Source organism: Tiliqua scincoides, chromosome 2 (assembly GCF_035046505.1).
Source record: "Tiliqua scincoides isolate rTilSci1 chromosome 2, rTilSci1.hap2, whole genome shotgun sequence".
NCBI classification, from domain to species: Eukaryota; Metazoa; Chordata; class Lepidosauria; order Squamata; family Scincidae; genus Tiliqua; species Tiliqua scincoides.
This window is the reverse complement of record NC_089822.1, coordinates 94,657,823-94,679,022: the sequence shown is the minus strand read 5'-3', so window position 1 is coordinate 94,679,022 and position 21,200 is coordinate 94,657,823. Positions and strand designations below refer to the sequence as shown.

The 21,200-nt window shown below is 42.1% G+C and overlaps 1 protein-coding gene across 1 annotated transcript in view; it reads left to right on the top strand.

Annotated features, from left to right (window-relative positions):
- The window catches only part of DNAH6 (dynein axonemal heavy chain 6), a 192,545-nt gene that overhangs the window by 78,749 nt on the left and 92,596 nt on the right, over positions 1-21,200 (top strand). The window contains exons 43-49 of the mRNA XM_066618431.1: positions 4,330-4,476; positions 4,826-4,899; positions 8,952-9,106; positions 10,140-10,371; positions 15,454-15,606; positions 15,989-16,129; positions 17,726-17,968. Coding sequence (XP_066474528.1) covers positions 4,330-4,476; positions 4,826-4,899; positions 8,952-9,106; positions 10,140-10,371; positions 15,454-15,606; positions 15,989-16,129; positions 17,726-17,968 — 1,145 coding nt within the window. The remainder of the gene's footprint in view (positions 1-4,329; positions 4,477-4,825; positions 4,900-8,951; positions 9,107-10,139; positions 10,372-15,453; positions 15,607-15,988; positions 16,130-17,725; positions 17,969-21,200) is intronic.

The window sequence follows — 21,200 nt, the reverse complement described above, 5'->3', positions numbered from 1 at the left end:
GGCTGGGGCCCTCCCATTGGCACCATTAGTCGATAGGAGGCCTGCCAGAGCAAGTAAGTGCAGCGCTGGGGACGTCAAAATGGGGGGCAGGCAGATCAGGCCCAGGAGGGATCTGTGTTTGGATCAGCATAGACTTGTGCCAGCAATATCACTGGTGCAGGTCCAAGTTGATCTATTGCAGCTGCTGGCACTTACCCCTGGACAAGGGGACAAATGTCCCCTTACCCTGAAGAGACTTCCAGCAGCCAAAAATTCTCTGTGGGATGCAGTGGAAGCCACCTCAGCATTGCCACATGGGAATTTACATTGCATGGGGCTATTTGTGTATTCAGCTCTGGCCATATTGACTGTTATATTCCTGCTACTCAGTGGTGTGGCTAAAGGGGGATCGGGATGCTACTGATACCCCCCATATAAGTGGCCCCTTCTCCCTCACCACCAGAGCCATATTGTGTGACAGGAGCAATGCAAAGGAGATGCCTTCATGTTGCTCCCACCGCCCACTATGGCTGTGGTGGTGAGGGTGAGGAGTCATTTACACAGCACATTGCCACACCATCAGTAGCGTTTTGACCCCCCTTTAGCTATGCTGTTGCTGCTATTTACCACTTTCTGCTGCCTTCTTGCCCAAGCTGAGCCATTTTTCTAGACAGATGCAGCTTTTCATCAGTCAAATTTAACAGTAATGTTACAAGTGTATCAAATGTAACAATATTACAAGTGTAATAGCAATGCTACGAAGGTACCATTCCTTAGACTTGTTCCAGTCTGATAGACCAGCCATTTTCAACCACTGTGCCATGGCACACTAGTGTGCTGCGAGTGGTCCACAGGTGTGCTACAGGAATTTGGGGGAAGATCAGTTATCGGTAGGGTCAATGGGGATGTGAGCCCCCCACTGGCAGCATGGTGTGCCTTGTCAATTGTCAAAAGCCTAATGGGGTGTGCCTTGACAGTTTTAGTACCTTGTCAGTGTGCCACGAGATGAAAATTGCTGTGAGTTGAAAATTGCTGTGATAGACTTTAGAAATAGTACTGGTGGGTCACCAGTATTACCAACTCTGGATTGGAGGGGCAGGCATGGTATGTCTGATTGCTCAGCACTCCTGGCTAGGCTAGTTGCCTGAGAGAATTCCCCATTCAATCAGTGTGTAGAGCTTTGTTCATTAACCACAAATACATCAGTGATTGTTGACCAGAACCTGACAAAAGCTATTCTTCAATAAATTGGTTTCTCTTTAAGGCACCACAAGACTCTTCGTTGTTTTGCTGAATCCACTGATGTGTATTTCTAATGTGTGGAAATATATACCTGTTCGGGGAATTCGCAAAATTCGCCTGAGTTTGTCAGCATTTGCATTTGAATGTCAGCGTTTAGCTTTTTATAAGTTTATGAATGCCATGGGGTGTGGCTACAATGGTGATTGGGCAACTGTGCTCCCTCCCAAATAGCAACTTGATGCACATAGCCTAATCTGTCCTGCCCAGGTTTCGTGAACCACCCAAAATTGGGTTATGACTCACTGGTGGGTCCCAGACCCACAATTTGAAAACTGCTGACTTGCAGCATTCTTTATAACATACTCATGCTTCTTATCCTGTTGAGAAGTCTTATGCAGGACATGATGTATTAGGTGGTGTACCTTCACCATTCAGTGTCATTGTTGTTAAAAGTATAGCATACTTTTAAATGATTTACTTTTCCATCTCACATTACTCATACTGTCATCAAGGGAAGGTAAACGGAAGGCCTTTCAATTAGAAGTTGGAAAGCCTTGTTAAAAAAAATTATGTCTTTCTTTTATACCTTCAGTTGTTTTTTTAAAATGTGAACCACCAAATAAACTCCAGAGAACAACGTGCTCAATAATAAAAAATAATAATAATTGGGGGACTGTTTAATATACTTTGGAGTTTGAAGCCACAGGAATTTGTCAGCTGCAATGCATTAGTGGGACAAGACCATTTTAGTACTACAAATAATAGTCATAAGCTACCCACTTTAAGCTAGTAAAGGAAATCAAATTCATGCTTCATAGCATAAAATGATTGCTTTTTGGAATCTACTAGGATTTTTTTTCTCAGTTTATACTGTTATGCAACATGTTTGATAAATACGGGTATCATTCTTTTTCTGATGTTGAAGGCAGGATATTAAATTGCATGAATGCATTTCATCTATCTATATTTCTGATATTTTCATCTCCATTTATATTCCATCTCAGTGGTTGTATAGCACATGGGTAGACAGACAGTACTTGGTAGTTAATATGACCTGCAGCACAGTAAGATGAAGGTACTGCTCTCTTGCGTAGAATATTTCTGTAGTTATATTGTCACATATATGTTTCTCTTTCGTCCATCACAGATATGGCTATATTTGGAATCAGGGTTTGCATCTGTACAGGTCCAGCCTATTTATACATGGATTTTTTATACATGAATTTGAGTCAACACGAATGGCCACTGCAAATGAGAAGTAATGTGCTGATCCCTGGAGAAGGGGAAAGATGCATCCCTTTAAAATCAGTTTAAAAAACTGAACAGTCCTTTAACAATAGCCTCATTAATGAGAGAGAGAGAGGACAACTGGCTGACAATCCATCAATCTTTCTCTCTCTAGTGGACCCCTCCCTTCCCCCTGAGCACATGAAAGAAAGGTGATTACTTTGCATTGGTGAAGGGAGGGGATGAGTGAAGTTTTCTGAGTGCTTGGAGGAAGACCGATTGATGGATTGTCTTTTTAATGACTCTTATCTTACATCACAAAGGTCAGCAAGGCTGTTTTTAAATCAATGGAGCAAAGAAACTTTGTTTTTTAAATTAATTTGCTACAGTGCGTTTTTTGCCATCCATGTGAGTGCTTGGAATGGAACCCACGCGACTAATGAGGCTCAACCTATATATAAATAGTGTTATCCCACCTGCTCAGGAGCACATAGGAATGAACCTGTACATGTACCCCAAACAAACATGTTAAAGGATCCTTAACTATTTGTTGTAGCATACCCCATACAGTTAAAGGTAGAGAGTTAAAGACCACATGGTTAATAGGCTGCACATAGGAAGAAGTGGGGACGGTTTAGTCAGAAACTAATGGGCAGTAGATCCTACTTCTCCTAGCCTTCTTGGATGAGTTATGTCTGAATAGCTGAGTTGCTTTGCTCAGGCTGAGTCAGCTGAGTCAAACTCTGGGTCAGTGATGAAGAATATCCAGGGGAGAGTGGAATAGAAAGAGTTTTGAGAAAGAGAGCCAATGAAGTGTGCTTGATTTGTAATTTTGTGTGATTCAGCTTTATCTCAGCATTATTGCAATTTCATTTTATCTCAGTCTACGCCAGCTTTGTTTCTGTTGCAGTAAGGGCAATGTGGATTCACTAGTGGATCCGCCTGGTTCAGAAGAATGCAAAGGGAAAGAGATTTCCCAGAAGAATGCAAAGATTACAAATAGTTCTGTGGCTGAGTGGCTAGGTTTTGCATTTTGTAGGAGTCGGAAGGAGAAAACAACCAGAGGAAAGAGAGTAGAAGGAAGACAGGAGGCAGGATGGGTTGAAGAAGCCAAAATTACCTTACTGGTTTTCTGGGAGTACTGTCTTAAGTTCAAGTGAGTGAAGTGCTATAATGGAGCATGATAGGGATACACCAACTAGAGATACAGAAATGAACTTCTGAATTGTGGCTCTGTAGTCAGTTCTACAACAGTGGTCTTCAACCTTTTTCATGCCATGACCCTGAAATATAAAAGTTTGAGACTGGTGACCCACACACTACAGTTTCCAATATATAGATGCTAGCATGACCAGGAGTGGGCAGGAACTGGAACAGAAGAGTTCCTGTGCTTCCTGAAAGCTACTCTGAGGACTTCCCAGCAGGGAGCCAGTTAGTGAGGTGATAACACCTTCACCAGGCTGGAGTGTGACCTCATCACCAGAAATGATTGGTTGGTGCATGCATGCTCATTAGCAGAACTGAAGCCTGCTTGTCCACCCTCTCTGTGAGTTGCTAAAAGACAGAGCGAGATACAAAGTGAAATAGTATATTCAATTTCAAAGATCAGTAGAGGCAAAGATCAGAATCACATATATGTACTGTATATTTATGATAGAAAAATAGAACACACAGGCCCTAATCACACAACACAATAAGGTTATAATATTGTGTGTGTGTGTGTGTGTGTGTGTGAGAGAGAGAGAGAGAGAGAGAGAGAGAGATCATATTCTCCTACCACATTTAGTAGAGTCAGATGCATTTTTACGTATTTCATATTTGTTTAAAAAGTATAGTATCTTGTGTAAATGACAGCAGTCTTCATGTATTTTTCCCACACAGGCATATTGCAGTGTGACTCTAGTGCCGTTCGAGATCAGTTACAGATATTCAGGCTGTTTTGTCATGAGTGCCAGAGAGTTTTTCATGACCGTCTAATCTGCCATGAAGATAAACAATATTTTTATTCTATGTTAGCTGACATGGCCAGTAAGAACATTTACTTTACTTATTATTTATTTCTATCTTTGGACATAGATCATTGCAAAGAATGGGAAGATATAGCTGTGCACTGAAGGGTTCACAAGCTTAAAATAGAAACATGGGAGATGACAGGAGGAGTGATGTGGAAGCAAGAATAAGCTGGTGAAAAATATGTATTCATTATAAGCATACATATTTGGGGTTAGTTACAGTATAGAATGTGGAAGGTTGGGCCATAAGTTTCACACAAAAGGTGGGTTGTGCAGGTGGAAGAGTGACTATTGTGTATAATATGCAAACATGTCTTGTGTATGCATGATTAAAAACCAGTTAACCTAAGGATTTTAATTTGTAGGCAAACATTTTGGAGTGTCAGTTGATCCAGACTCATTTGTGACTAAACCAATCATATTTGGGGACTTTATAAAGGTGAGAGTTCCATAGAAAATAAAGATTTATAGAATGGTGTCATTGTGGTTTAACTGTCTGTAGAATCTTGCTTATATTTTGGAAGCATAAAACACATGCTGGATCTTGTCTGATCTCGGAAGCTAAGCAGGGTCAGGCCTGGTTAGTACTTGGATGGGAGACCGCCTGGGAATACTGGGTGCTGTAGGCTTATACCATAGTCTTTCGAGACTGAAGGTTGCCAACCAAATACAAAATACCAGAATGTTTCTGGGCCCAATTCAAGGTCCTCGTCATTTACCTTTAAAGTTGTACATGGCTACTTGAAGGACCTGCAATGCACTTCGTTCTTCATTGGACACCTTGCTCCCGGTTCTTTCCCTTGCTGTGACTAGATTGATGGGAGCAAGGGTTGGAACATTCTCAGAAGCACCCCCCAACCTGTGGAACTCCCTCCCTTGGGGGAAGTTGTATGGCCCCATTTCTGGACTCTTTTAAATGCCTGATGAGAAGCCTCCTGTTCCTACAGGCTTTCGGCTTATAGTGTCTTTGACGGATTGTGATGTTTCTTGTTTTATTTTGTTCATCATTTTTAATATGATGTTTTTAATTCCTTGATTGTTTATTTTATAATGGTTATGTGCCACCTGGGTGCCCCCTGTGGGGGCAAAAGGGTAGGGTATACATTTCTTAAAATAAATAAAATACATAGTGTGACTTTTAAAGAATAGGAACCCTGCTGTGTAAGTATTATGAAAATTAAAGGAATTCTGTCTCTTTTTCAATGGCCAAACTTGCAGCCTTGCAACAACTCCCATGCTGGTAAATCAGCCATAGGGGTAGGAGGAGAAGTACAGGGCAGGGACCAGGGCAGATTGAGGCTGGGAAGAGTGAAGTATTGGCTGCACCAGTGCTGATATTGTATCCTCTTTCTAGCATAGATCCACCTTACTGGGACTTGCACTAGTTAAAACACTGGCGCAGGTCTGAGTAGACCCAGCAGGGCAGTGAGAGCTTATCCCAGGGCAAGGGAATAAATGTCCTCTGGGACAGCACCCTGCAGTTTACAGTACACACTCCAGTGGTACAGCTGCATTGGCAAGGGGGGGACTTAGGTAATATTGGACTGTTAGTGTGGTTCTTATGATTAATTAATAAAAGTAAAACAATTATCTTGTGCTCTGGCAAAAATCTCTTAATAACCAAACTGCTCAAATAGTTTGCATGACTATTTGAATCAGTTCCTCTTGGAAAGTAATTTGCTGCCCTTGAAGAAGAGTCCTTGACTCAAAATGGGTTGAGCCTTAATGTACTGTTTTCTCTGTGAGAGGCCTTGAGCAGAACCTGCCACTGCATGAATGTGAGCCGCGCTGAGAGCTTGATGTAGTCTATAATTAGTCAACAGAATAAAGGGACAAAATGTGCAGTCAACCTGACATCAAAAATTTATTAGAATCGTCCATTTCATCTGTCAACTTCTGAAATAAACCTCTTTGAAGTTGTAAACTGTAAATTTAACTGGGCTCGCTTTTATGATTGTACTACTTTGAGTAAGTCAACTTATTCTTCAAGCCTATGCATGTCTGCTTAGAAGAGTTCAATGGGAATTACTCCCATGTAGGTATGCATAGGATTTCAGCCTTATTCTATTAACAGTCCAATTCTATGCGTGTCTGCTAAGATGTAAGTCCCATTATAGTCAATGGGGCTTACTTCCAGTGAAGTGTGCATAGAATTGCAGGGTGGGATGTCACTCATAAATGGGGGAGGGGGGGTAGCTAGGATCACCTGATAAACGTTTTTTTTAAAATGGTGATTCGCCTACATTTTTATTTATGTCTATGCAGGAAGATGGGCTGGAATCCAATTAGAAATGTCCATTAGATTCTAAGAAACTGTCATTTTCAGGGATAAGTTCTGAACCAAACCTCAAAGCTGACAGATCAAATCAATGCAGAAAGCAAACAGCTGGTCAACAGATGGCCTTGTCACAGGTATATGCAAGGAACACGTTGATGGGTTTTTCTTGTTCCTTTGCATTGGAATCTTTCCTAGAGCAGTCACTGAGGCCTTGAGTAGATCAATTTGCCAGGTATTTAGCTACATAAGTGTGTTTTGTGTTCATTACACTGTGTTCCCTCTACATTTAATTTGACAAAGAAAAACTGTCCAATGGCAGATGATTTCAAGATTTAATTGTAGCAAGTACAGTAGCAGTGCTAGCCTAGCCATTTCTACTCAGAATTAGATCCCACTGTTTTCATTGAGATTTACTCCCAGGTAGGTGTGTTTAAGAGTGCAATTTAAGTGACATAAGGGATAGTGATTATTCTGTTTCTCATTCAAAGGGGTGGAAGTGATCCCCAGTATCTATCTCTCTAGAAGGATGTCACAGAAAGGCGAATTCCAATTTCCACTAGAAAGAAAATTCACATTTTTCAGTCATAGCTATTTCATTGTAGTTTGGCAAGAAAAAAAATTGAACTCAGGGTGGAGATGAAGGAATGGGCTATAAGAATGATTGTCAGTGATTTCTATTAACTTCCGTTGGACAGAGGAGGTGGGCTGCAGGATAAGACATAATTAATAGGGAGCTGAACTTGACCCTAACCTCACAATTGCATAACAAAGGAAAGGTGCATGTTTAACCTGACATTAATGGTGTTTTTGAGTGTACCTTTTTATTGTTTTCCCCCCGTATAAGTGAATGACTGACCATTTGCTAGTTTCTGCGGCAAAAAGTGAAGTGCTATGCGTGGGCTGACAGAACTAGAGGTGAATCTTCCCATGACTCTTGATACTAAGTGGCTTGATATCTACCAACAAAGGGTGCAGAGATGAAGGGCAATCCCTTGGAGTTCTGTTGACCTCCATCGATGATTGTGATGGATATATCGGAGCATGAGACTTTGAGATCCCCTTCAAGCTAGCTAGAACCATCGTTTGTCTCTTCCCCTCCAAAAACTGCTTTTGGCACCAAGCATGCCAACTGCATTACCCAACAGTACGAAACAGATGGTACTTGATTCTGGTTAGTTCCTCTTTCCTCATTTTTTTTTCCTTTTGTATTGTAGATTGTAAGTCATTAAATGGTAAACTATTTTGATTGCTTTGGCAGAAAGATGGAAAAATAAATGCATGCAGAAAAATAAATGCATGGTTAGAAATCAACTTCAGTAAATTTAAAAATCTCTTTAAGAGATATTTAAGAGGGCCTCTTCTTGGAGGCCCTCCTTATCTGCAGGTTCGGCATTCATGAATTTGACTCAACGTGGATGCCAAACCCATGTCTGGAAGGCCTCCAAAACCTTCTGGATGTGACTGGAAGTGGCTTCTGGTTGAGTCTGGGAGGGTATTCTGAGGCGCAGGAAGGTCACATGTGACCTCCCCATGCCTCAGAAGTCTCTGAAACACTTCAGAGAGGCACTTAAGGTTTTCTGTCATACTGGAAGTTCCCTTTTGAAGCATCCAGGAGGCATTCTGAGGCATGGGAAGGTCGCTCACAGGGGCAGATTGAGAGACTTCAGAGGGGAAAGAAGATTTAAATTCCCTTCTCCCTGTACTCCCCCCATTGCACAGTGCCACAAGTCAGAAGAAATGAAAGGGAGGAAAGGATCAGGCATGTGCCTTTGCCACCAGATCCATCCCATCCTGCAGCTTCCCCACCCCATCTCCTCCTCCTGCCCAACCCCTTCTCAGCATTACCTGGTAATTTTTCCATGGACAGATCCAACAACATCTAGGGAGCTCTGCCACCTCTTGTGGCAGTGCTCACAAAATGGCCACCAACGGATTGCTTCAAGTGCAGTCAGCCATTTTTCAACAGTGGAAGTGTCTTCTGCTGTTTCAAAGAGCTACAGCTAGCAATCTGAGCAGGATTGGGCTGTAAGAAAAATATCCAGAAGTTATTCTTCCCAGAAAGACTGCAAAAAGTGGATCTATTTAATGCGCTACAATATGTTGACTTTAAGTCACACATGTAAGCTCCTTCACTGTTAGCATTAACTGGGATGTTATTATATTGTCATACCTTCTGATTGTATTCATTGTGCTCTCCTCAATGTATTTTTTAGGTTGGAATTGATAAAGCTGATAAATTGTATGAGGAGCTAACTGATATGGAAAAGATTATGGGGGTTTTACAAGATTATCTGGATGATTATAATATAGTAAACTCCAAAGAGGTAAAACTGGTATTCTTCCAAGATGCCGTAGAGCATGTTTCAAGGTAACCCTAAGTACACAACTTTTACTTTAATATTAATACATAATTGTACATTCTAAAATATTAATAAATTAATAGTGTGTCAGTATACATTTTTTAGTGTAGACAAATATATTTTTCTAGTACTGGCACATGATATAAACTATATAATGTATTGCAAAGAACAGTTATGGGTGTTTAAAATTAATTTGCTATTGTGCATTAATTCCGTTCATATGATTAGAAACTGGATATCCTTCTATCCCATACGCATAATATTATGTGGACACTCCATGCTGTAACTTGATTTACTTCTTTATTTAAATATACATGCTGCCCTTAAAAAACACAGTAGTGATTCCCCTTTGAAGGGGAATTTTACACATGCCACATGAACATGTCTCTGCGTGAAGTGCCCATGTGACACATTACTTTGTGGTTTGCACTTGCCTGCTTCTTTGCTGTAGAATTGGTTCACTTTTTCTCTGAAAGCTACCTCACAAGGGGGTGACTGAGACCAGGGGAATTACAGAGACCAGGGGACACTTAATTCTTTCCCTGTCCTACTCAGAGTTGCCCCCGTCAAACGTCTTTTCTTTGGCCGTGGCTCCAGAGACATGATTGCAAGGGCAAATGTGTATTCCATAATGGAGAATCAGGCACTGCTCCTGTGGAGAATTATTTATTTTTCTATATCCTGTGCTTTCCCCTTCTGTTAGGGAAGTGCTCAATGTAGTTTGGTGCTAAGGCATAGGCAGAAATGTCTATTTGACCGGAATTGTAAGACATTGCTCACGTACAGGAAACAGTATAGAAAACTTCATTATTAGAGTCCCATTTATTCAGCATTTGGAGGCTATTAGTACAATGTAGCACGAGTGTAGTTATTTAGAAAGAAAGGAGCCAGATGAGCTTTTAATAATGCCTCCTTTAACAAGATGCCACCAAACAAACTCCTCCTTTAACAAGATGCCACCAAACAAACATGGTACTGGGAAAAGGCTCTTGCTTTTCTGAATTTTAGCAGCTTCAAACTTTTGCTAAATTTTCCCCATAGGATTGCTCGGATGATTCGCCAGGAAAGAGGAAATGCTCTGCTTGTTGGAGTTGGAGGCACGGGCAAGCAGTCTCTTACTAGACTTGGCGCTCATATTTGTGGCTACAAATGCTTTCAGATAGAATTAAGCCGTGGTTATAATTATGACACTTTTCATGAAGACCTTAGGAAACTATATAAAATGGCAGGGGTGGAAGACAAAGATATGGTTTTCCTTTTCACAGACACACAGGTATGAATCACTGAAATAAAAATGATGTTCATTTTGCTGCTAAGATGGGAGCTCTGTAATAAAATGTTACGTGATTTTATAAAATGTTTATATAACCAAAATGCTTTAGTAAGGAAACCACACGGTTCATTAAATAAGTAAAGTGCAAATAAGACAGGGAAATGTGATTTACAGGTAGACAGACCTGTTCAGAAATGTTCTAGAACACTTTTAATTGCTAAGGTGCTTTAAAGTAATTTTATTATTTTTAATTACTTTAAATTAATTAATGTTTTTACATGGGTGGTATTTTTCATTCTGTAAGGCACCTTGTGAGTGTGTACAAACAATTTCTTTTCCTGAATTTTTTTTTTAACTGGACATGCTTAGGATTAATGGTGGGCAATCAAGCATAAATTGTACCACGGAGCTATGAGCCTTCCCCATGAACCCAAAAACTGGGCTATAAATTAAATAAATCAGAAATGGAGCATTATAAGAGAAATATCTAATGTATTATGAGAAAACAAGAGTAAAATCAACAATGGAGAGTAAATTAAATTAAGCTTAATATATAACCTGTATGTTTAAATACAGCAAGGCACATGAGATTTTGGTGCCAAGACATTAATTCTAATTAAATTTTAACAAATTAATTGCACATTTCCAACCTCTAATCCCTACCACCAAAACTGCCCAAAGCAAGCTGGAGTATGTGGTTGGGTATAGTTATAGAAAATGTAGGGTGCAATCGCAACCCCTTATGTCAGTGCTTTCCAGCACTGGCACAGTGGTGCCAATGGGACATGTGCTGCATCCTGCAGGTGGGTGTCACTCACAGAGGCCTCCTCAAAGTTAGGGAATGTTTGTTCCCTTACCTCAGAACTGCATTGCCCTTATGTCAGTTCTGGAAAGCACTGATATAAGGAGTTAGGATTGCGCCCGTAGTGATGTAAAAATGCTTGGTGTTAAACTGTACAATAATTTTCTATGTCAAAATGTTTCAAAGGGGTCTTTCCTCAGATCTCTGCTTCATTACTATGAGATGGATTGATCAGTAAAAAGGGTAAGCACATTGCCTGGTGATATAAGGAGATACAGTGTTGGGTACTATTGGATGGTGCTTTCAGAAGCTTAAGAGGTGTTTACATGTAGGTTGCAAGCTCTGTATTTCTGCTTCTATAACTCCAAAGTGCCATGTACATTGGTGATGTACTATTATTACTAGTAGTTATAACATCAACAACCCAAGAGCAAGTCATGCCTTAGGTGCAAAAAATGCATTTTTAGCAATGCATTTCTAGCATTGCAATCCCTCCATTGCTCCTAATGGAATAAGGTTGTGCCTCAGCATCTGCAGGGATTTGATTCTGGGATTCCCTGCTGATACCATAAAATGTATTAAATAAAAGCAGTTTTAAAAAATTAAAAAATGTGTTCCATTACAATTATGGTTTAAAAACCGCTTTTCTTACTGGTGTAGAGAGGCACAGCCCAATCCTGAGCTCCCGGGGTGCGCGGCTGCAGTGGCACAAAAAAGGCTATCTCCGCATCCTGTGCGCCAATGGCAGCTGTGGGCGGCACCTTGGGAGAAGGGGACTTTTGTCCCCTTCTCCTGGGTAAGAGAAGTAGCCCCACAATGGGGCTACTCAATTCACAGCCGACCAAAAGGTCAGCGTAAGAGCGTTCATGTCGGGCACCAAGCCCAACACGAATGCCCAGGATCTGGTGGAGCAGAGCTCCACCGGTCTCGCCTTCCTCCCGCCCTGTTCCCTCCCCCCAGCATGCCTCGCACCCACCCTCTCCCTGCCTCCTGCCTCCCTGCCTCCTGTCCAGCGGTAAGCCAGGGCATTGAGCCCAGGATTGGACTCGCAGTCAGCAATTAGAAATGCAAAAGATTCCCTGCCTTTGCCTGGCTCAGCTGAAGAATGGAATGATCACTTGCATGACTGTACAACAGTAAGAAAAGCAGTTTTTTAAACTATGTTAAAATCATAGTGGATTTTTTCCCCTTCTCCAGGGATCAGCACATGCCTTCTCATTTGCAGTGGCCATTTGTGTTGAGTCAAATCTGTGTATAAGAAATCAGTGTATAACAAGGCTTGACCTGTGTGTGTGTGTGTGTAATCTGTTACTATATTAACAGAGAAAGATTCTACCCCAGCTTTTTCCCCTGACATGCTAGTTTTCTATGAGCAGGATTCTCATTTTAAACAGGGGACTATTTGGTTTTGCGATTCTCCATCTGCTGTTTTGAAGTGAAACTTTGCAGAAACTGTTTTATGATGGGGTTATTTGTCTGTGGGGTCTTGGTTCTGCTGAATATCTTTACCTATAGTGCTATCAAATTCTAGTTTAAATGTACTGTACTTGCCTTGATGGAGCTTGATGGATGCTAGATGGGCAGGAAGCACGGTTCTGGATCATCCAGGGAAGTTGCTTAAACTTGTTTTTCCAGGTATTTGACCTGGTTAACAGAAGGTAGGTTTTGTTGTAGTTTTAAATAATTTTAATAGTACTTGACATTTGTATAGCACTTTGAAAGTTCAAAGTACTTTCTATGTATTGATGTAATCCTCAAAACAGACCTGTAAAGTATGTATTACTGCAGTGTTCAAACTTTTTAGCACTGGGACACACTTTCTAGAATGAAAATCTGTCAGGACCCACCGGAAGTGATGTCATTAACCTGGAAGTGATGTCATGGCTGGAAGTGACATCATCAAGCAGGAAATTTTTAACATCCCCATACTACAAAATCAAATTAAATGAATTAATTCATTTAGTAAGTAGGTAAATTAGAAGTATACAGTCAGTACAAGTTTAAACATTTGTTTAAAATAAAGACTAACCCTCCTAACCCTCCCAAGTAGTTGCTGACCTGTTAAAATAAAAATCTCCAAACACCTCAAAGGCTGCAATCCTATCCACACTTACCCAGGAGGAAGCCCCATTGACTATCAGTGTTAAAAGCATATACATCAGTATTTCTCAAACTGTGGGTCAGGACCCACCTCGCGAGCTAATTTCACGTGGATCTCCATTCATTTCAATGTATTATTTTTAATTTATTAGATTTGATGCTACCATGGTGTGTGACTGCATTTGGGGAAATGTTACAGACCTGCACTTTTAACAAACTACTATGTATATTCTTTTAACAATGATAGTAAATGGGACTTACTCTTGGGTAAGTGTGGGTAGAATTGCAGCCTAGGATTGTTAAAAATTCTTCCTGCTTGTTGATGTCACTTCTGGTCATGACATCACTTCTGGTGGGTCCTGACAGATTCTCATTCTAAAAAGTGGGTCCCAGTGCTACATGTGTGAGAACCCGATATACATAGTAGCCTGTTAAAAATACAGATCTGTTACATTTAACTTCTAAAATTAGAGAGTTGGTGTAGTACAGGGGTGTCCAAAGTTTTTGGCAAGAGGGCCACATCATCTCTCTGACACTGTGTTGGGGGCCGGGGAAAAAAAGAATTAATTTACATTTAAAATTTGAATAAATTTACATAAATGAATATATTAAAGATGAACTTATATGAATGAATGAAGGTCTTGCAATAGATCAAGGCCTATAAAAGGCCTTGTACAAAGCAAGGCTGGCCTTTTCTTCACTGCCACTGCTGCATCACAGATGTAAAACAGCAAGCAGTGGAGGGAGCCCTCCCGCAGCTCATACAAGACGTCAAACAGTTGCTCTCACAATGAGAGCAGTTGCGTCGAGCCAGTGTGGGCTCCAACAAATCTGAGGATGGGCCAGAGGCTCATTTGAGACTGGAGGCTCCCTGAGGGCCGCATTGAGAGGCCTTGAGGGCCACAAATGGTCCCAGGGCTGGGGTTTGGGCTCCCCTGGTGTAGTATGACAGCTAAGAGATGGGCAGGCCAATCCTAACTTGAACTGGAACAGGCAATCAAGTGCAAGGTTGGTGCCAGTTGGAGTGCAACTCTATGGGCAGTGGCGTAGCTATTGATCACATAGCCTAGTGCCAAGCTCAAAATGATGCCCCAGAAGTGATGTCACAACTGGAAGTGACATCACGCCCAGTCTTTTTAAAAGATGCAATTTGGGGGGAAACCTGCCTCCTCAGAACAATTAGGGCGCAATCCTAACTTGCAGTTAGGAGGGTCGCAAACGTGCCGTAAAGAATAAGCGCTGGCCTGCAGAGGCTGACATAAGCCTCTGTACTGGCTTCCCCTCAGCTGCTTGTGTCGGCCCGCCTGCACCTTACCTCTGGCTTTCCCCTTACCTCTGTCTGAGCCGCTTCTGGCCACAATCCTGTGCTGAATACAGCACAAGCCTCCTGGCTTGCCTGTTCTAGTGCAAGTTAGGATTGCACCCTTAGTCTCATAGGTCAGTTGCACCCTTAGTCTCATAGTTCAGTTTTGAGTTGAGAAAATCTACTTTTTGTTCCATAAGGCAGTTGTGTTTACATTTTCTAGTTAATTGGCCATAGCTTTTGATAGAATACAGATAGAATACAGATATTCCAATGCAGTTTGTTTTGTTGCATTCCACATTAAATTATCTTTCCAATGATATGTAACATGATGGCATTATTCATACATACCAAGATTTTCACAATTTTGGTCACTAGTGTCAAGTTCAACTTGTTGCCCCCTTAAAGCTTGATGCCTGGTGCAACCACTACCCCTTGCATCACTGAGTAAGGGGATATTTTTCCCCTTACCCCTAGTAACACCCCAGCAATCCTTATGGAGCTACCCAGATCCATACCAGCAAAATGGCTGGTGCAAATCCAAGCAGTTCAGTGTAACACCAGGCTGACCAGGAAGGATGTTAGGACTCAGCCTGCAGTGCCATGGCTGGTCCCACTCCCTTTTCAGGCCTTATTCACCCAGCGTCCTGATGTCCCCTGCCCCAAAATGCCCCCCTCCCCTCTCACTGTTTATGAGTTACTATATTTGGATCAAGACCAATACTTACAAATGTACCTTTCATTTTAGAGAACATGAAAAGTTTTTCTAATGTGTAGTAACTGTACTAAATAACTGTTACTTTTAGTTTTCTCAGAGTGACTTTTTTTTACTGTACTTTTTTTTTACTGTAACATCTGCTATTCGTGCCTTCTACAGATAGTTGTAGAGGAGTTTCTAGAAGATATAAATAATATTCTGAATTCTGGAGAGGTACCTAATTTGTTTGAAAAGGATGAACTGGAGTTTGTTATGGCAGCCACTCGTCCCAAAGCAAAAGAAGCGGGTATTGCAGAGGGCAACAGGGATGAGGTAACAGACACAGTATAAATATCATTTTAAATGTGTTACTTGAATGTGCTGTTCCTGTAGGTGGAGACATTGAAATTATGGTGCATGGATGAATATCAGTTGTGTAATTATCAGTTGTAAATGGAAATTACTTCTGATGTTGCTGCTGTTGTCAGAGAACATCACAGACTGAACTTGGGAGTGAGAGAAGGAAGTAGCTAATTAACAGCCCAATCCTATGGCAAGGTAGCACCAGCAGCCAGAGAGATTCTTAGTCACCCAGTCTGTTTCCCCACCAGCTTGCAGTTTATGAGCATATTTGATTTTATTTGTGCTAAATACCTAATTATTAACCTAGTGTCTTCTTATCCTTGAATTAACACTTGTGACTACCTTTTCACAGGTATTCCAATTCTTTATTAATCGAGTCCGCCAGAAGCTACACATTGTTCTGTGCATGAGCCCTGTAGGGGATGCTTTCCGAGCACGATGTCGAATGTTTCCATCACTTGTGAATTGCTGTACTATTGATTGGTTTGTGCAGGTAATAAATTTTAATCAAAGGATCTTGTTAAAATGTTCGAATAACACATTATTCTTTTAAAGAATATCAAATTGTTGTCTTCACCAGCTGCTTCCCTTTTATGCTTATGGTTATTTTCTACATACTGTGACAAAATGTACTGTGTGTAAAATAAAAATTGTTATCACTTGCTAATCTTTCATGGTAATACACTCAATCTTGTCCTCTCTCCGTGTAAGCCTTTTGAATTAAATCTCTTCCTTCAGATAATAGAATCTAATAAATCATCATCTTCACAACCTTTATTGGCATATAACAAATAAACAAAGTAAAACAACACAAAAATTTTACAATTATTAAAAGGGTAAACATAATGAGGCAGGAAGGAGGAGGAGGGAAATAATCCAAAGAATCTAATAGATACTAATAGAATAGTGATAATTACTATTACTAAAAATAAAATAGAATACTACTAATAAAATTGAATTACTAATAGAATAGTAATATTTGTCTGGTTGTCTCAGAACTAGAGATGTTCAGAATTAAGAAATGTTTTATATTTTTTACCACAACTCTATGCATGGCTGCTCAGAAATAAGTCCTGTTGAGTTCCATGAAACTTGCTTCCTGGTGGGAGTGTACAGGACAGGAGGTTAAAGGAGACTGTTTTTACTTCCTTTGAAATTCCTTGGAAGGTTTCTCATTCCAAATTAACCTCCACATTTTATTTTATGATAAATGTAGTGGCTTTTCTTGGGCCAAGTTTATTTTATTTTGTTCACTGCCTCGAGAGTTCCTTTATCTCCCCCCAAAAGTAAAATTATCAAAATGGGCACATGGAATATTCTCCTAAACTTGTCAAAAAAATATTTCAAGGTCAGCTCAAAATTTTTGAAACTTGTCAGTTGTTTAAACCAGAGCCACTCACACTGTGGCCCGGCACCAGATCCAGTGTTCACATGAATCCATCTGCCTAGTGAGCGGACTTTTTGATTCTGCTTGGGTGCTGCGTGAAGTCCCCCTCTTTTGGGGGACAGGGATGCTCTGAGGCAGTTGCATCTGCTTGGACATCCTGTCACACGACATTCTGGGACGCCAAGCAGACGACATGAGTACGGTGCCTGAGTGGAACGCTCTGATGCGGTCTGGATGGGGACTGCATTCTGGGTCCGCAGCACTTGCAACTTTGAGTGCCGCTGATTTAAACTGTACTTTTTCCTACCAGTCTGACCCATTCTGAAGGTTTGCTCAGTTTTGCAGAGGCATACATCTTACCACAAAGATCCATTGGTGCCTATACTTGCTGGATGGTGGTACATCAACTCAGAAAAAATTTACATAGCACTATTCATTGTCTAGTAGTTGCATGGAATCCTTTGTTGTAAGTACATTGCTTTATTATTTGACAATAGAAAAAGGAACTACATAGGGCTAGCAATATATGCAAATGCTATAGAAAAGTTGTACAAACTGCATTATATATCCAGAGAACTTGGCTGTTCCCAAAGTCAAAAGGAATGGAAACCTATTGTCCCAAACTGTGTAATGCCACGATTCTACAATGCAAACAAATGTCGTTATAGCCATCATTCAGGTAACCTTTTAACCCTTTTTCAGTGGCCCAGAGAAGCACTTCTTTCTGTATCACGGACTTTTTTCCTGCACGTTGACCTTGGAAGCGATGAAATGAAAGAGAAACTATCCGTAATGTGCGTAGACATTCACATGAGTGTGACGGAGATGGCAGAGAGATATTATGCAGAGCTGCGGCGGCGCTATTATACAACACCCACTTCCTATTTGGAGTTAATCAACCTTTACTTGAGCATGCTCAGTGAAAAAAGGAAGCAACTAGTTTCAGTAGGTTGAAGTTTATTAGCAAGAATTTTTCTATGTTTAGGGGTGTTTTGGTCTCTCTGCTTTTTTGTTTTTGTTTGTTTCCCTTCTCAACATCTTCAGTGTTGTTTTTGAGTATATTTTTTCTGTTAAGGAAGTGGCTTTTTAATTAACTTTTAAAAATCTAGATTGTATTTGATGTAATGAAATTCAAGAACCTACACACCATGTTAATTTCGTCTTTCATCCAAACCAGACAACCAGCATTAAATGCAGTTTACATCAGACATAGGGGACCCCCCGTATCCACAAATCCCATATCAGCAGATTCACTTATCTGCAGATTGGGTTTGTGGGTCCCTTTGTGTGTGCCCCCCATGCACTCCTCCTCCAGAAGTGAGGGGAGCTCTGCTTCCCTTCCTCCAGAACAGGGGTGGCCAAACCCTGGCCCAGGGGCCATTTGCGGCTATTAGGGACCCCTAATCAGGCCCATAGGGAGCCTCCATAGAGTCTCCAATGAGCCTCTGGTTCACCAGGCAGTTGCTGGAGCCCATGCTGGTCCAACGCGACTGCTCTCAGAGCAAGGGCTGACTGTTCAATCTCTTGCACGAACTGCAGGCCGAGGACTCTGTTCACTGCTTGCTGTTTCATATCTGTGAAGCAGCAGTGAAGGAAAGGCTGGCCTTGCTTTCCGAAAGGCCTTTTATAGGCCTTGAGCCATCATGAGACTTTAATTCATTCATATAAGTTCCATCTCTATAATAATAATAATAATAATAATAATAATAATAATAATAATAATAATAATAATAATAAACTTTATTTATATCCCGCCCTTTTCCCTAAAAGGGACCCAGGGCGGCTTACAACATGTTAAAAACAGATTAAAAACATAATTTAACCAACAGATAAAAAACATTTTAAAAACACATTAACAGATACCATAAAAACAGTAGTCAGATAAAAAGAGCATAAAGCAGCAGATCATAGAGGAATCAGGCCTGTAAAAAATACTAAAAGATGTAGAAAAGATGTTAAAAAGGCCATGAACTCAGAAGGCTTGTTTAAACAGAAGGGTCTTCAGGCCTTGCCGAAAAGTCTCAAGAGAGGGAGCCATTCTCAAGTCAAGGGGAAGGGAGTTCCATAACATTGGTGCCACTACTGAGAAGGCCCTATTTCTTGCCACCGCCCCATGTACCTCCTTAGGCGGCGGCACTTGTGAAAAGGCCTTCTCTGATGACCTAAGACAGGGGTCGGCAACCTGCGGCTCTAGAGCCGCATGCGGCTCTTTCAGCTGTCTGCTGCGGCTCCTCCCAGTGAAAGTGGCAAAGGGGGTAACAGGAGGCACCTGTGTTAGGAGGGCAGGCTGCTTCCCTCCGCCCCCTGAGCTCACTGCCCTCCTCTCCCTTCACCCCCACCTGCCCCACATTGGTTTCCCTTTTCAATTTTGCCCGTTCTGCAGGCTTAAGCTCCCTGTTTTTCCCTTCCCCAACTCTCCAGCAGGACGCCCTCCTCCTCCTCAGCCCTTGCGAGCCCTTGCAGCCCTCCTTTCCCTCAGCAGGTCCCCACTCAGTGCAAGGAGAGGCTTTTCTTCCATAGCTGAGGAGACATCCTGTGTGTCTACTAAGTAGTAAGCCCCATTACAGCGGATGAAGCTTACTCCCAGGAAAGGGTGCCTGGGATGGCAGCCATGGAGCCTGCTCAAGGCCAAGCGCAAGGATGGGTGGCTGGGTGCCTGCGCAGGTCTGTTTACGAGCAAGCCCCTATGTAGTCCCAGGGGTATTCCCAGGAAGGTGTGGAGGGCTGTAGCCTCAGCCCCCTCCTGTGCAGGTCTACTCACAAGTAAGCTGTAGTCAGTGGGGCTTCCTCCCAGGAAGGTGTGGAGGGCTGCAGCCTCAGCCCCCTCCTATGCAGGTCTACTCACAAGTAGTTAGTGAGGCTTCCTCCCAGGAAAGTGTGGAGAGGACTGCAACCTGAGAGCTCCAACCAACTTGTCTGCTCAGAAGTCCCATTGTAGTCAATGGGGCTTACTCCCAGGATAGTGTGGAGAGGGTTGCAGCCTGAGTGAGGGAAGGCAGGCAGGCAGGGCAGAAGCTGGCCTGTGGCTCTCCCCCCCCCCCACGTCTGGCTTCTTCTCTTCCCCACCTCTGGAGTCTGTGTCCTTTTTTCCTTCCAGCAGGGTGCCTCTGGAAGGTGGGGGAGTTCTTTAGTATCCATGTAAAATAAGCAGATGTCATAACCGCCATATGTATTGGAATCCTGGAAGATCTGGTGAGGAGGCAGATGTGGTGTCAGCAGTGGCCCCTTTAAGGGTAAGGCCTGGGCATCCAGCAGAGTGTGCTGCATAGCTGCAGCCACTTGAAGGCAATAGGGCCCTCAGGGATATAATGGGCTCCTGAGGCAGAAAGGGGGGTGTGGGTTGGAGAAGGAGTGCAGGTTGGAGAGGAGACTGACTTGCCTTATTGACTTGGATATTCTGACTGATTTACTTTGGAATCTGACCTTGGACTGTGACTTGGCTTACTGACTTTGGACTCTGCCCTGAATACTCAAAGACTGACTTTGTGACTAATGGACTGCTGGAGACACTGGAGTTTGGTGTGTAGCTGCTGTGCCCAAGACCCGCTGAGGACCAAGGGTCTGCTGTAGTGGTGGGAGGCTGCTGGCAGGAGAGAGGACCTCTGCAGGTTGAACAGGCGAGCTACCCTGGAGGTGGGGTCCAGCAGGAGTGCAGGGCAGAACCAGGGTCATTTGTTGGGGGAAAGAAGGGGAGCTAATTTGCTTAAAGTGGGCATAATTCTTGACGCAGAGAATAGCCTTGGAATCAGGCAAAACACCATAGAGGACCAGGCGTCTGAAAACACAGGACAAGAATGTATGACAAAACTAACTAAAAGCTACAAGAGGGGGCTACATTATAAAAATGGGACCTATAAGAGCATAAAGGTAAAAAAAAAAAACCTATATATGCAGTATTATCTTCATTTTAGATGTCAAAAGGGTTTTGTGGCTCCTGAGGTTTTTTTCCTCCGGAAAACAGGTCCAAATGGCTCTTTGAGTGTTTAAGGTTGCCGACCCCTGACCTAAGAGGACGAGCTGGATTGTACGGAAGTAGGCGGTCTCTAAGATACCCTGGCCCAGAGCAGTATAGGGCTTTAAAGGTCAAAACCAGCACCTTGAATTGGGCCTGGAAACGAATGGGCAGCCAATGTAGCCCCCGGACAAGCGGACTGACAGAGTCAAACCGCCTAGCTCC